General features: G+C 41.6%; 1 protein-coding gene across 3 annotated transcripts in view; it reads right to left on the reverse strand.

Annotated features, from left to right (window-relative positions):
- Window positions 1-820: 820 nt before the first annotated feature.
- The window catches only part of MYPN (myopalladin), a 76,915-nt gene continuing 60,858 nt past the window's right edge, over window positions 821-16,877 (reverse strand). For all 3 annotated transcript variants that reach the window (XM_065893860.1, XM_065893859.1, XM_065893861.1), the window contains 8 exons: window positions 14,508-14,729; window positions 13,170-13,319; window positions 11,967-12,049; window positions 10,653-10,779; window positions 9,196-9,403; window positions 7,455-7,620; window positions 3,842-3,975; window positions 821-990 (listed from right to left, as the gene is read on the reverse strand). In XM_065893860.1, the coding sequence (XP_065749932.1) occupies window positions 821-990; window positions 3,842-3,975; window positions 7,455-7,620; window positions 9,196-9,403; window positions 10,653-10,779; window positions 11,967-12,049; window positions 13,170-13,319; window positions 14,508-14,729 (1,260 nt within the window). The remainder of the gene's footprint in view (window positions 991-3,841; window positions 3,976-7,454; window positions 7,621-9,195; window positions 9,404-10,652; window positions 10,780-11,966; window positions 12,050-13,169; window positions 13,320-14,507; window positions 14,730-16,877) is intronic.

Raw genomic sequence — 16,877 nt, forward strand, 5'->3', positions numbered from 1 at the left:
GACCCCGCAGAAGATTTCCTTCTGGTTGGTTTATTAACAACCCTTTAGTTCTAGAGCCTAGGGATATATAATATATATATAGTCAGAAAAAAAACCACTTACCATTGTATCCAAAAGAAAATGGTACAGGCAGGGTGGTGGGTCCCTGTTTTGGCTGTAGAATAAGTGCACTGTGCAATATTTAGTGTTCCAGTGATTTTTTTTTTTTTTTTGTATCTCAATCACATTTTGGCACTTTATTATGTGGCTCAGTACACCCAGGGTAAGCAAATCAAAAGTGCTTCTCCACGTATGTGAGTTGTATGGCACAGACTCCTAGTGCTAAGTAGAAGCTGATTTAATCAATCCACCAAAACTACTGCTATGGATGCAATCAGTGAAAGGTGGTGGAGACCCCCCTGACTTTTTCCTTTGCATTGTTTAGTGAGTTAGTGATTCCTAAGGTCACTACTGTCCAACTCCTCTCAGCCCAAGCATCTGACCCCTAATTGCTCCTAGGAGGGCCTGAATACCCCAACGCAGCAGGGGCCAGGGAAGCATGCTAGCTTTTTCCCAAAGCAGTGGATGGCAGCTGCGTGACATCTTTGGTTCAGCGGTATTGTCTTCTCATTTTGTTGGAATCTTAAAAGGCACAGCCCTCCATCTCTCCCTGAGCTGAGAATGCACGAGTCCCCAGCTGACTTACTCAAAGCTCTCCTTGCCACAGGTCGGGCAGTGTGGGAACTTACTCAAATCCAGTTGCTTGGAAACCATCTTATCTGGCTGGTCTTCCTTCCCCCTCCACAGTCCACCCCCTTACACAGCAGGCACCCAGACATTCTTAAAGTTCATCACTCTCCACTACACTCCGAGAAGAGCATGAATACACCATTGTGCTTTCCATGGAGGAGAAAGCAGAGAAAATGTCAAGTCCTTTACTGGTGAGAGATCCGTAGCGACTGCCACTGGGCCGGACAGACATGGGTGGTGGGATCTGGTGGTGCCACTGAGCTGGAAAATGGACCAAATAATGTGTTACAATCAAAGGAATACAGTCTAGCAGGTACACGTCAGGGGTGCATTCTGTGCTCATGCCAACACTTTCTGTGGGATCTTAGTAAAGCATTGAAATATATCTGGGTCTGAAATGCCTCATTTGTAAAAGAGAGAAATAAAATCTCTCCTTCCCTGTCGGGAAGAGGGAAATTGGGCTGGTGATTTTTTAATCCCCTAATTCCAAACCCTATGATTCTAATCCAGTAAAATCTGGGACTGTAAGAAGGAACAGTGGGTGACTAGGGTGATTTCTCAAAATGTTCTCCTGACCTAGCATGGAGTCTGCTGGGTGGAGGGCGGTGTAGAGAGGGCGGTAGGCTCTCAAGGCAGGGCACCTCAGAAGGTGGAGATGAGAAATCTATGGAAATGGAAGCCAAAAGATGAGTCCAGACCTCTGACCGCACACCTGATCATACTAATCAGCGATCACCTACCTACCGCCCTAATCAGGTTCTAATGAGCTACAGCAAGAAGACTGAAAAGTAACTTATGTGCAATCAACCATGGTTCAGGGACAAAAGGGAATATTAGAATTTCCACGTTCACCAAGCACTGTCCAAAGGGGACACTGGTTTTAGCAGCCAGGATCCTTAGGCTTGAACATGGCCTGAATGAAATATCCATCCAAGCTGCTCAGTCCTGTGTGTTGTCACTGATTCAGAAATTACCAAGCAGTCTTCTCATGAGGTTTCCAAGAACCTTGCTGTGGAGAAGGGGAAGCACCAGGTGGGAAACATGGACGCTCTGGGTCCTACGAAGCTATGGACCCTTGTAGCATTCCCACTTATAAACGGGTCCTTTGTTGATTTCATTCTTTTGAATAAGTTTTTCGGGATCTAAATGCCTCTGAGTGAATTGATAAAATCAAAATTTGAAAGCTACAAAACAGGACAAAACTTACAGCGATTCCACGAGAGAGCAGGCACTCAGTAAGGCAGCCATGAACTGGTTTAAGTCCCTCCCCGCCGCCCTCCGCCCCTTAGCCTTTCCTGGCTCTCTCGGACACCTTAACCTGATAGCAGGTACTATTAGAAGCCCTCTTTTCGAAGAGAGACGGATGCGTACTGTCCCCGTTCCTCGGACAGGTAGGAAGTGATTGCGGGGGGCCGTACGGGATTGATTTTACCCCCAATCCTCCATGCTTTGCCCCACTCCCCGGTCCCAGCTGGGGATTCAGCGCTTCGCGTTGTTAGTGCTGTGGAATCAGGACGGGAGCCAGGGAGAGGTGAGCCAGGACTAACTGAACTGGGGACTCCGCCGCGGATGAGCAGGACTGCGACAAGAGTCATCAGTTTCAGGGCTTATTGGTATGAGTTTCTTAGTTGGAGACCTGTTTCCTTCTGACATGATGAAGTGGGTGAAATGGTAAGGCATTAGCCTGGATTAAGAAACATATCACTGGCGTGTCTCTCCTCGGATCCTCCCAGGGGAAAGTACATTCGAGCCAGCGTCCCTCACGGCTGAATTTCTTTTCAAGTCCACGAATTAAGGAAGATAACCAGAAAGCTATGTGTTTTCTCTAAATATTAGACTTAGGGAAAATGGCAGGCCAAGACCCCTCCTGTATGGTACCAAAGAAAGGAGGTACCTGGCGGTCCAGCGGTTAAGACCCCGCGCTTCCACTGCAGGGGGGCACGGGTTCGATCCCTGGTGGGGGAATTAAGATCCTGCATGGCGCGCGGCACGGCCAAAAAAATGAAAAAGGGGGGGAGGCGGGTGCACCTATAAATAGCAGGGACCTCAGGTTCTAGGCAGAGTTACTGTTTCTTATTTGTTATTCTGATTAATCATGTTAAACCAGTAGTGAATAAGAAACTTATTAAGCCAACAAATTAGTTCTTTTAAAAGAGGGGGGAAAAAAAGGTTTACTCTTGGGTTAAGGAATATGTCTTCAAAAATACCAGTTAATGTCAAAATTATAGAGGAGAGGAGTAGAGTACACAAATACATTAATAAAGATTAATTTGTTAAATGTTTTTGAAAATTAGAAACATGGCTCAAAGGAATGATATAAAACCTGGATTTGCATTCCAGCTGTAGTCACTTAATCTCTCTGAGTCTCTGCATTTCTTCTGCATTTAAATGAGGGTAACAACAATTATTATAATCTCATGGGTTTAGGAGAATCTTAGGGTGCCATTTCATAAATTACAAGTCACTGTACAAAAGTCATCTGATATCAGTATCATTAGGACAGCTCTCTATTATTAGTCTGATTGTGAGATTGGAGTAATAAATATTTGTGGAATTAGTAAATATTTGTGGAATTAATTAACAAATGAATAGGGTCTGGAAAATTCTGCTGGGTGGTGGTGTGACTGGGGAATAACAGGCAGTGGGGAGGGAGTTCCAGTGGGTGACCCATGGCAGCAAGGAGATGGCATGAAGATGCTGGGTGATTAGAAGTACAAGCACAGGTACACTCTGAAGTAGTTGTAATTCCTAGTATTAGAAGTACAGAAAAATTAACCTCTTTTGGAAGAAGATTAACCTTCTAGTGAAATGAAAGAGTGTGCAGAAGCCTGAGGTGACCAGGATAAAATGACTTAAAAAATCCATCTCTTAAGCACTAAAATATGATCTAACCAATTCATTTATGAAAACATACTACACCTATCCTAAAAGAAAAAAGATGTTTTTGGCCACGCCGTGCAGCTTGCGGGATCTCAGTTCCCTGACCAGGGACTGACCCGGGGCCTAGTCAGTGAAAGCGCCAAGTTCTAACCATTGGACAACCAGAGAATTCCCCCCAAAAAGATTTTTAAGCTGCCTGTCCACACAGATCAACCGATGCCATTATACTTACCATATATATCCAACCTGGCAGTGCATGACACGATGCCGGCTTCATTCTTGGCTGACAATGTGTACCATCCAGCGTCTGATTTCTTGGCTGGCTGAATGAGGAGGCAGACATACCCAGTTGTGTCCTGGTGCATGCTGGAGAAAAGAAAGAATGTATCCGTATTGTATCTGGGGGCAGAAGCGGCCTTGTCGAGTTTAGGGCTCCGGGAAACTCGGGCAAGTCAGGCAGTGCAGTGCTTCTCCTCGCCTCCCTGACCCTAGCAGGAGGGAAGGGGATTCAGCTGGAAGCAAGCATCAGGGGCAAACTTGAAGGTGGAAAGAAGAGGGTCGGTAGCCATGGCTGAGACCTGTTCTTGCCCTCTCCACTCTCCTCCCAGGAGGACTCCCACTTGTCACAACCAAAGTACAGAGAAAATCTCTTTTCCGAACCAGGCTGGACATTGCAATAAGAACTTTGTTAAAAAGCTACGGGAAAGTAGACCAAAACGAGAGTCCAGGGATGGATGGACTGTTAGCGTGGGTGGGGTCTTTTCTTTTCTTCCTTCCTTCCTTCCTTCCTTCCTTCCTTCCTTCCTTCCTTCCTTCCTTCCTTCCTTCCTTCCTCCCTCCCTCCCTCCCTCCCTCCCTCCCTCCCTCCCTCCCTCCCTCTCTTTCTTTCTTTCTAATTGAAGTATCATTGATTTACAATGCTGTGTTAGTTTCTGGTGTACAGCAAAGTGATTCAGTTATACATATAACTTTTTCAGATTCTTCTCCATTATAGATTTATTACAAGGTACTGAATATAGTTCCCTGTGCTATACAGTAGGGCCTTGTTGTTTATCTATTTTATATATAGTAGTGTGTATCTGTTAATCCTAAACTCCTAATCTATCCCTCCCCCCACCCTTTCCCCTTTGGTAACATTAAGTTTGTTTTCTACGTCTGTGGGTCTATTTCTGTTTTGTAAATAAGTTCATTTGTATCATTTTTTTAGATTCCACATATAAGTGATATCATATGATATTTGTCTTTCTCTGTCTGACTTACTTCACTTAGTATGATAATCTCTAGGTCCACCCATGTTGCTGCGAATGGCATTATTTCATTCTTTTTTATGGGTGAGTAATATTCCATTGTGTGTATGTATGTGTGTGTGTGTGTATGTATGTATGTGTATATATATATATATATATATATATATATATATACCACAACTTCTTTATCCATTCATCTGTTGATGGACACTCAAATTGCTTCCATGTTTTGGCTATTGTAAATAGTGCCGCTGTGGACATTGGGGTGCATGTATCTTTTTGAATTAGAGTTTTTGTCTTTTCTGGATATATGCCCAGGAGTGGGATTGCTGGATCATATGGTAACTCTATTTTTAGTTTTTAAAGGAACCTCCATACTGTTCTACATAGTGGCTGCACCAATTTATATTCTCACCAACAGTGTAGGAGGGTTCCCTTTTCTCCACACCCTCTCCATCATTTATTATTTTTAGACTTTTTGATGATGGCCATTCTGACTGGTGTGAGGTGATACCTCATTGTAATTTTGATTTGAATTTCTTTAATAATTAGCAGTGTTGAGCATCTTTTCATGCGCCTGTTGGCATCTGGCTGTGTTCTTTGGAGAAATGTTTATTTAGGTCTTCTGCCCAGTTTTTGATTGGGTTGTTTGTTTTTTGACATTGAACTGTATGAGCTGTTTGTATATTTTGGAAATTAAGCCCTTGTTGGTCACATTGTTTGCAAATATCTACTCTCGTTCTGTATGTTTTCATTTCATTTTGTTTATGGTTTCCTGTGCTCTGCAAAAGCTTATAAGTTTCATTAGGTCCCATTTGTTTATTTTTGCTTTTATTTCTACAGTGTTGCCTTGGGAGACTGACCTAAGAAAACATTGGCATGATTTATATCAGTGAATGTTTTGCCTATGTTCTCTTCTAGGAATTTTATGGTGTCATGTCTTATATTTAAGTCTTTAATCCATTTTGAGTTTATTTTTGTGTATGGTGTGAGCGAGTGTTCTAACTTCATTGATTTACATGCGGCTGTCCAGCTTTCCCAACACCACTTGCTAAAGAGACTGTCTTTTCTCCATTGTATATTCTTGCCTCCTTTGTCGAAGATTAATTGGCTCTAGGTGTGTAGGTTTATTTATGGGCTCTGTATTCTGTTCCATTGATCCATATGGCTGTTTTTGTGCCAATACCACGCTGGGATATCCAAGAGCATGGGACATCTTTCCGTTTCTTTGTAGCATCTTCAGTTTCCTTTATCCATGTTTATAGTTCTCAGCGTACAAGTCTTTCACTTCCTTGGTCAGGTTTATTCCTAAGTACTTTATGTTTTTTGATACAATTTTAAAATGGATTTTTTTTTTCTTTACTTTTAAAGTAAAGTTTTTCTTTACTTTCTCTTTCTGATATTTCATTGTTAGTGTAAAGAAATGCAACAGATTTCTGTATGTTAATCTTGTATCCTGCTACCTTGCTGAATTTGTTTATCAGTTCTAATAGTTTTTGTATGCAGTCTTTAGGGTGGAGGGGGTATTTCTTAATATATCCAACTGGGCATGTGCAGCATTTAGCTTAATACAGTTCAGGAGCAAATCAGCATGTTCTTTCCTTCTGTTTTCTCTATGTCAGTAGTTCTTAACTAACCTTGACTGCATATTGCAATCCTAGATAATTACATCAGAATTTCAGGCTGTGTTTGACACGTTTCATTAATTTACACTTAAGTGTTAACTCAAGAATATTCTCTGTTCTTGCTTATATTTTACCAGAGAAAAACCCTGACCTATATGTACATAGACTTTTTTAGATGCCCAGATTCTGTAAAACCCAATATTTTCTAGGACAAATTCAGTTTACTGTGAAGAAATAATTCTCAGTAGAAATTTCTGTACATAAGCTGCCTTTGTAGCATAAAACCAAAATGGCAAAGAATGAAGGATGGTTAGGGGAAATTAAGGAAAGCACCCACTTTCAGAAACTGGATCCTTAAAGTTACTTAAAAAACAGCCATGTAGTGATGGATGGAGAAGGAGTATTACTTTAATATTTTATTTTGCTTTATTTTATTTTAGCTTTTTACTGTCAAAAGGTTTTCTGTGTGCTAATATGACTGAAGACACATGACAAAAAATAGGCACAATCTTTATAAATTCCTCATACCTTTTTTTTTTTTTTTTTTTTTTTTTTTTTCCGGTATGCGGGCCTCTCACTGTTGTGGCCTCTCCCATTGCGGAGCACAGGCTCCGGACGCACAGGCTCAGCGGCCATGGCTCACGGGCCCAGCCGCTCTGCGGCATGTGGGATCTTCCCGGACCAGGGCACGAACTCGTGTCCGCTGCATCGGCAGGCGGACTCTCAACCACTGCGCCACCAGGGAAGCCCCCTCATACCTTTTTAAGCTTAAAAAATTAAGGTTTTAAAACTGTGGGACATCTGTACAATGCGCTACCCCTCAGCAACAGAAAGGAATAAATTCTTGATAAGCACAGTAACGTGTGAAACAAATACATTATGCTAAGTGAAAGAAACCAGATTCAAAAGGCTACAGACTTATCTGGGCGGCCTGACAAGCCTCAGTGAACTTGACCGAGGGTGGAGCCTGTACCTGATCCTCTCTCTGGTGAAGGGGATGGTCTCATTGTCTTTCTTCCAGTAGAACACAGGTGGAGGCATGCCTATCACCCGGCACTCCAGTCTCACTGGGTGGCCTTCGGGAACACCGCTGTTCTGCAGTTTCTCCAGGATTACAGGTGCTTTCTTCACTTCTTTGGCTGAATGAGAGAAGGGCAGTGCTAGTTTGAAGAGTAAGTGCCTTGGGGTCCATGCCTCAAACAAATTACAGTTCTGGAATCTAGCAGAGTGAGCACCTACCCACCTTTGCCTCTTCTTTACAACACGTCTCAAGCCTCTTAGTGAAGATCACTGCCTTGGTAAAAGCTCCAGAAATGAAGATTGATAAAAAAGACATGAGGAAACTGTCTCTGCCTATCTTATGAGGGACTACACTTAAGGATTTGGGTCACACACATGGGATGCATATGGTAGGTGTGGAATTGAGGGAGTTTCTTTTATTGCTCTGCAGTAAACTTTGAGAAGCAGTATATGATATGTACTAAATAGATCTCTTTTTTCTTTTTTAGAGGAGTTTATTTTGTAGAAGATATATTAATTTTCCCTCAACTTTTTATCTTGAAAAATTTTATAGCTACAGAAAAGTTGAAAGAAGTATACTATTTAAAAAAAATCACACACACAAATTATGCTTCCTAAGGAGGCTTTGTTCCCCCCACAGAACCAATTAAGGCAAAGCTACCTCGTATCTCAGGGTTCCCCTAGTCAATAGCAAAATAGTGGGAAAAGAGTAAAAGCCTCAATCACCGTATCCTCGCAGAATGAGCTTTTCCTACTCTGTTGGTGAGATGGAATTAACGATGAGAAAAAGAAAAAAATATACTGAGGAGACAGCTACTAGCTTAGAGAGAGGATTAGCATTCTGAAGCTACCCTGATTTCCTTCAGGGGCCATACGAGGGAGACAGCGGGAGAAAGCCCAGCACAAGATTTCATACATTCTGAAATCTAATTCTGGCTGGGCTACTGCCCCGAGGGGCTGACACCTCCCAGGTGACAGTGACTTGTTGTCCTTATCTGTGGACATGACAGTGTTTTGTTCACATCATCTTATAAGGTAAGGGTTTGGTTGTGTAGTTACAGATTCAAGTGCCTTCCACATTCCAGGCACTGAGTCAGACGTCAGAGATACACAGAAGAACGTCAGAATCTCTGACCTCAGAGGCTCATGGTGTCTTCAGGGAGGCAAAAGGGGAAATAGTTACACCGAAGCCATGAGTGCTGTAAGAGTCTCTCCTTTACTAAGTGCTATGGAAACAGAGGAGGATGTAACCTGGTGGATCCACTGTGCCTTTGTGGTGACATTTGAATTAAGTCTTAGAGAATGAGTAGGAGGTTGCTAGGCAAAGAAGGGCATTCCACGTAGAGGGACCACGGATGCCAAGGCATGGAAGCTTGGGGTGGGGGGAGACCCTGGAGTGTTCCAGGAGCGATGGGCTATAGGGCAAGTGACCTGAATTTAGTGATAGTCAATTAGTAATTACAATGACTACCATTTATTGCAAGCATGATATACACAAAGTACCAGATTATGTGTTTAGCTTACTGATATGTTTTCGAAAGCAACGTAGGAAACATGGCCCTTATTACAGTGAAGGAGAAACTAAGATGAGACTCCATGGGACAAAGGACTAAGGGATTACATCAGAGGCTCTGCATGTTTCCGTAATCACCTTGGACGGAGTTACGTTTAGGGGTCCCAGCAGCAAACCTTACCTACTACAGTGAGGTCCAGACTAAAGGAATTCTGCCCGGTTTTGTTGGTAGCAACACAGGTGTAGGTCCCTGCGTCACGTTGAGTGAGCGGGTCAATGAGCAAAGAGTGGACTCCAGTCTCCCTGACCAGCATCTTGTGGGAGGTGTCAGGGAGCACAGGCTGGCCGTTGAGCAGCCACGTCAGCTCCGGAGGCGGCAAGCCACTCACCTAATAAGCAACAGGACAGACGAGGCAAATGACAGATCGATGACAGACAGATTTATTTGGTGGCTGAACTCTTTATCCTTGTCTGGCACCACATCGAAAGCAATGGAGCGTCAGTGCTGAGAAACCTCTCCTCAGGAGCATAGGGACAAGGGGGTCTAGATGGGTGGCCTCATGCATTTAAGCCGTATAGTATTTGGACCCCAATTCGGGTCATGATTATATTCTAGATTAGAATGAGTAAGAATTAAAAAGCTAAATAGATAGATGAAATAAGCCTGTGGGATCAGTTTCAGAGATATTACTTACACACCTAATAAGCAACAGGTAGCCAAGAAAGGCACAGACATTAAACCAGTGTTCTCAAAGCTGACTGTGTGTCATAATCACATGAGGAGTATTTGACAATCCTGGTGCCCACTTACTATATTAAATCAGAACCTTTGGGGGTGGGACCCAGTCATGGGTTTCTTTTAGGCTTTAGGGTGGAAGAAGTTAATCCCAAATATTATTTAGGTAACTAATGAGAGAGCAAGAACCACCTAGAGAAGTGGATTCTATAAACGCGTAACCTTAAGCCTTTACTCATTCATGTCCAAATCTCCATAGCATTCTACGTCGTTCGGACAGACGGGGTGACTTAAGTTACTGTTCATACTGAGAAATATTCATACTGTTCAACTGAACCTAGTCTCTGGTGGAAGAGTTAGAAGGTAGACTAGCTAAAGGCGATGGACGTTGAGTAGTATGAGAAACCAGCTTCTGTTTTCATAAACTGCCTTGGAGCCAACTTTTCATGACTAGTTTTTTCAAAGGCTGTACCTCACAGCAGTTCACTTCAAGGTTGCAGAAATCATCCTTATGCCTTTATAGTAATAAAGACTTTCCAGGTACCATATGGAAAATGTCTGAATTACATCACCTCTTTGGTTGTCTTTACAAGCATAGAGTTAACTTGGTACAGTATCAGTGTAACTTTTATTAAGATATAAACACTTAAAGATTTTATGAAATACTTTTGTCTGGTATTAAATGCTCCAAAAGAACCTTGTGGGGGAAAAAGTGCGCTCTCTCTCTCTCTCTTTCTCTCTCTCTCTCTCTTTCTCTCTCTCTCTCTCTCTCTGTTCCTCAGTCCCCTTTCCCCGAAAAAACAACAACCATAAAACAAATACAAACAAAAATAGGTGCATACAAATAAACAAATACAAAATATGAACAGATTTGGAACCAAGAATGGTGTACTAGAGTCTACCTTACAGTCCAGGCGACAGAGGCGCCCCTCGTGAGCTACCATATCCCCAGGAGCCTGCAGGAAATGTGGTCGGAAAAATCGTTCCTGTAGGGGCTCTTTGTCTCTTTCTTGCGCTCGGGACCTTACTCTAAAACAGCAAGCATGTTCAGGCATTACGCATAGAAACCACTTCAAAACTTATGACAGTATAGACATTTAGGCATGGCTCTCGGGCCTGGAGAAAGATTTTTTTGGGGGGTGGGGGTGACTGGACCATGAAGGGATAATAAATAATAGTGTGGAGCTGATGTAAAAAGCAAAGTACTAGCTATCTCACCCACTGTAGGGTTATCTTGTGAGATCTGTAATTAAATAAACAGGCTTTAGCTTCTTTTTCTCTGAAGTCATTCTGGGTTCAGTGACTCAGCTCCCCTTGCCTTGGGTTTGACCAGTTGTTCAGAAGTTTCAGAATAAAGAAATCAGTATTCAATCTGAACCTCAAATAAGAGCCAAAAGAGAAGTCCTGTTTATCACCCAGAACAAGGCAGCTGCAATCCCTGTGCCTCTGAGTAATAAAATTTAACCTGGCTAATAAATTATGTCAGACCATTAAAGAGGATCATGAACTTAAACTGGTTAAGACTGACCACAGTAACAGCTGTTCTTGAAGAAGGAAAAAAAAAAAAAACTGAACAAGAAGGTAGAGTTGCAACAGTGGTAAAATACTGTATCTGAAACGTGGGTCACTATTTTTGTCCCTTTGGTAAGTCTAATGTAATTCATCCACGTCAGCAACTATGAAATGCTTTGCTAAGACTTTGTGGCACCGTAAGACTCTAGAGAAAGCCAGGCTCTTTCTTCTTAGTGATTAGTAAAATTGGAGAGGAGGAAAGTCAGTTGCTGTGTTGGAGACAACTGTTATATTGGAGACAATAACAACAACAGAAATCTTTTATCAGTATACATATACTCATTAACGGTTTCTGTTTTTTAAAGACAAGGTAATTTAATTCAGAGAGTCTGATTTATATATTATGTGCACAGGTGCTACTGATGGTTGCAATTTTTGAACCATTAAAAGTGTGCCGTGGACCAATGCTTCTCAAATTTAATGCACTTATGAATTACCTGGATCTTATTAAAATGTAGATTCTGATCAGTATGTCTGGGTGGGGCTTGGGATTCTGCATTTGCAACAAGCTTCCAAGTGATGCTGGTGCTGCAGGTGGAGGACTACACTTTAGTTGACAATTTGTAGACCAGATACTTGAGTGATCATTGTGGTGGGTGGCTGCTTGGGAGGGGCTAGAGAAGGGAGATTCTTACTGTCTTTACCTGTGAGGCTGACCAGCAGCTGTTAGTCGACTTCGAATGGGCAAACCTTGTACCATCAAGTGGCCAGAGCAGCTGATTCTCCCCTGAGAAACAGAAAATGAAGGAGATTAAAATAAATAAAAACAATTTTACATTTTTTCAGTACATATACATTCTTATGGACCAGAACATTATGAACTTTTTGGCTAACTATTTGAGTTTTTTTTGGAGAGGGGATGAAAACAATATAACTCCTTAAATCACTGTTAATATTCCAGGGGAAACGATTTTTAAGAATATTGTGACTTTCATTTTTAAGCTGAGAAATGAACAGACATAAATGTAAAAAAATTTGAATTCTTGTGCACTTAGCATTGTTTGTAGGCACATGCAGAGATCATGGTCAAGTATTTTTATACTTTCCTCAATAGAAGTTATCTTCAAAACTAACATTTTAATAGGAGGAGTGGGTGAGTGGAAATTATAGTTCTGTACCTCCTATTCTAATAGTAGTTGAAGATATTTATTCTGCCATATCCTTAAGGGGAATTTTAAGTCTTGGTCTCTTCAAAAAAGGAAAGTGAAAGATTATGGCTTTCCAACTTTTACCAAAAAAAATTTCTTTTATGAGTGAGGGATATTCACAAGTAATTTGCTTATTCTCTAAAGAACAAAAAATGGCAAATCTTTTTTTTTTTTTTTTCCGGTATGCGGGCCTCTCACTGTTGTGGCCTCTCCCGTTGCAGAGCACAGGCTCCAGATGCGCAGGCTCAGCGGCCATGGCTCACAGGCCCAGCCTCTCCGCGGCATGTGGGATCCTCCCGGACCGGGGCACAAACCCGCATCCCCTGCCATCGGCAGGCGGACCCTCAACCACTGCGCCACCAGGGAAGCTCGCAAATCATTCTTTGATAGAATAATTTGTTGACTCTTCAAGAGTCAATGAGTTGATCAAAACAAGATTTACTCCAATAGGTCTGGGGCATATACTTAGTGAATAGATACTACTGTCCTTTGACAAAGGCTGAAGGGTGGCGTGACCCATCAGTGGCTAAGTGGTCTTGTAAGTTGTTGTGATACTGTGCTCTAGTTACACAGTCTCTATGCTCCTTATTCATTTTCCTCAGAAATCCTTAGTAACTTGCACTTCTCAAGGTTTTTTCACAATGACATGAACCGCTCCTTCCTCAGAGGGCAGTACAGCGTGGAACCCTGCGTCTCTACCTGGGGGTTGGCCGCCATGATGGTGTAGTTGCCGTCGTCATCGCCGGTGGTGGAGTCAATGTACAGAGAACATGTCCCGTCTCCTTCTCGCCTCATTTTGAAGTGCTCATTTCTTTTTGAAATCTGCTTCCCATCTTTGAACCAGTAAACCTGAAATGAAAAATAATCAAGGAGAATATACACTGTTCTGTACATCTTTAGAGGATAATGGTACAAGGAGTAGGATAAGGCAAGGATCGATTGCCATCTCTACAACTAGTAACCCGTCCCTTATACAACACTTAGAAAACAATTTTTAAACATATTACAAATGACAGTATAATATGCTCCTCCACTTGTACATATACAATATTTAAGTAAGAAATTATGTATAATTTAGGATTGAGAAAAAGCTTTTGATTATTTTTATTATATTTATAATTACTTAAAAAGCCACCCTAAGGACCAGACATGTCTTCAGAGGCAAAATAATTAAAACTGGGAGCCTGGAACTTTTCCTATTATCCTTTTACAAACTCAAGTCTCCTGAAGTCCGAGATCTCAGGGCCTAGAATAGCTGACCTTACTTAAAAGGATAGTATGGTTTATTGTACCAAATGGAATGAGGCCAGGATTCAATTGCTAAATTGTTAAATTTCTCCTCTGACTAAAATTTAAGTATACATAGTTTTCAAGTTAAGTTCTGCATGTATCAAGGAGATCTTTCAAAGATAGGGGAGTTAAAGTACTGGTTGCAGCTGCCCTTCTCTACATTTCCTGGTTACCTAATCTTACATACTAATGCCATGTTAATGTTTGTGAAAGTAGAGTGGATAGATTCCCTGCTGTAGACATACTGGGTGTAAATCCTTCTCTCAGCTGACTGCCAGAAAGTCTGGTGACTCATAAGATTTTTCAGCAGCCAGTGATAACGATGTGACATTTTCTGCATTTACCAACCTAACAGTAATAATACAAATATACCTCACTTTGTACAACAGGCAGGCTGTAGATATTCAGCAGATGTTAAATAGAAAGAAAAGTATCAGTTTGGTGAGTTTGATGGTTGAGAGAATCAATAGCCCAAAATAGAGGATCATGACTAAGAAATTTATTTTCAACTTTTATAAAAATTTTAACTTACCCATAAGTTATCTGATTTTGTTTTTGCCAGGCTATTTAATGATTCTATTCCTGATTGTATCTTTTTAGTCAGATTACCTGGGCTTTGTTAATTTTCTGGTATTGATTTTCATTTCCTCTGTAGATACTGCACTAGAGTCTGGTAAGACTTTCTTGAAGGCACTGTCTATAGTTTTGCACTGTTGGTTGGCCAACTGGCTGGTCATCTTCCCCTACCTTTGGGACAGGTATCCCAACAATTTTGCAGGTGAATGTCACTGGAGAGCCTTCGGTGACCCGGAAGTGCTTGAGTCTTTTGTCAAAGATGGGAGCGATACACTTGCCCGTGGGGATCTCATCATGTTGGATTTCATCATCTGATTCATCAACAGGGGTGCGTTCCAAGCGAAACTCTATTTCATTCATCAGCCTCTGCTCAAAGCTTGAAATTTTGTACTCCTGTCAAAATGGCAAACATGTTTTAATTTCAATTTCTGTGGGTGAGGAAGAATGTGTTCATCAATATAATGTGAGGACGAAACTTTTTAAGATTCGAATGTTAGATTTACATTGTGGAACCTCAGTAAACCAGGCTTGTTCCATTTCCAGTTCCTCATCATGGAGCACTGAAGGAGATTTGTGTTTCTACTACAATCCCAAACTGTTCTAGTGAACCCTGATTCCTCACCTTCAGCATGGAGCCCCGGTAGAATATTGTAGGGAATGGAATGAAGATGGAATATAATTTTTGTAGCTACTAATAGTGTCCATTTCAATATGTAGAGCTGCCTTTGTGGTATTTTGGCAAAATTATTCTGAACTGCATTCTGATACATGCCTGCATCACCAGCTTCCTGTCTCTACTAGACATTTCTATCTGCATACTTGAGGAAAACTCGTCTTGAATAAATCTCCCTTGACCCCATGTCTGCCTACACTGTGTCTCTGCTGCCCTCACGAGAAGCTATTTGAAATAATTTTCTATTGTTATAGCCTCATTTCCTTGTCGCCTGTTCTCTCACTGGCATACTCCAATTAGACTTGTGTTCCTACAGTTCCACTGAGATTGCTGCTGTCAGGGTCTTCACATTTGCCAGATCCACAGATAAGTTGTCACTTATCTGTTCTTACCTTACCTGACCTCTCAATAGCATTAGACACAGATGGCTACTTTATCCTTTTTGAAACGTTTTTTTTCTGTTGGTTTCCATGACACCCTACCGGTTTTCCTTCTCTTCCCCTAGCTGGTCCTTATCAGTCTCCTTTACTAGCTCTTCCTCCTCTGCTCTAGGTTATCTCATCCAGTCTCACAGCTTCAGATACCTTCTGTATGCTGATGACTCCAAATCCATGTGTCTCAGCCTGGTCTCTCTCCAGAACTCATATACCCAATGATCTACTCTACATCATGAGAGTCATATACCCACCAGTATACTCTCTGTCATGGCTTGGGTGCCTCATGGGTGCACCCATGGACCAGCTTAGCATGGTCCAAACAACATGCACTTGATTTCTGTCCCCCAGGGAAGATACTCCTACCCTGCTCTTCCCCATCTTTGGAACTGGCACCACTCTTCATCCATTTGGTTAAGTGGTTAAGCTGGTGTTTCTCACATTACCTATGGTGAAAACCAGATTTTAAAAATAGATTTTTTCAACCTGTACTCTTGTAAAATAAAATAAAAATGAATTACTAGAAAAATAAGATAAAAATGAATTACTAGAAAAATAAAACAGAAAAAGCATGCAGAATTATTATATTCAGTAGACATAAAATTTCTCTGTCAAATGCTCTAGAAACTTCTTAATGGTTACCTTCAATTTCCATACTTATCTCAAGGTGGAGAGATGACAGCTTGCAGACTGGCACAGGTCTAAGACCACACTTTGAGTGCACCAAGTTAACCTAAATCTAGGACTTATCCTGGATTCCTCTGATTCCCTATCCTGCCCTATTCTATCAAGCTTAAATGTCACCTCCCTAAAGCAACTTTCCCAGGCCACTTCATCTAAAGTAACTCCCAATTCTAATTCTCTACAGAGCATGGACTGCTATCTAGTGTTTTTCTTGTTTTTATATTGATTGAATGATTGTATATATCTAAGCCTTAGAATGTTAGCATCAGAAAAACAGAGCTCTTGTCTGTCTTGCATCCCACTATATCAACCATATATGGAATAGTGAGTGCCTGCTACATGGCAGGTGCTCCATGAGTATCTGAAGAATGAAAGAATACATGAATGACATGGGAGCCATCACTTGTTCCAACACTACTGTATCTTTGAGGAATCTGGAGCCATGTGCTTGGGGTGAGGGTGAGCCCTTTGGTTAAACTTGTGACTCTAGTTAACCATAATTTTATGATTTAGGTAGGCCCCATGGAGATGGTTCTAGGATGCCCCTGAAGTGGAATTTGGGAGCACATGGCTGATCTGCCCCCTAGTCATAGGCAGAGTAATTGAGTTCAGGACTCATGAGATATGTTCTCAAGCTATTAAATCACATCATTCGTGTCCTCTAGCTATTGTCTTATACATATCATCGCCTGAATTTGTGCAGAATTGGAACTTAGGAAACACAGACACCAAATGTTTCTTGGTTTTAAT

This window comes from Phocoena phocoena, chromosome 16 (assembly GCF_963924675.1).
Source record: "Phocoena phocoena chromosome 16, mPhoPho1.1, whole genome shotgun sequence".
NCBI lineage: Eukaryota > Metazoa > Chordata > Mammalia > Artiodactyla > Phocoenidae > Phocoena > Phocoena phocoena.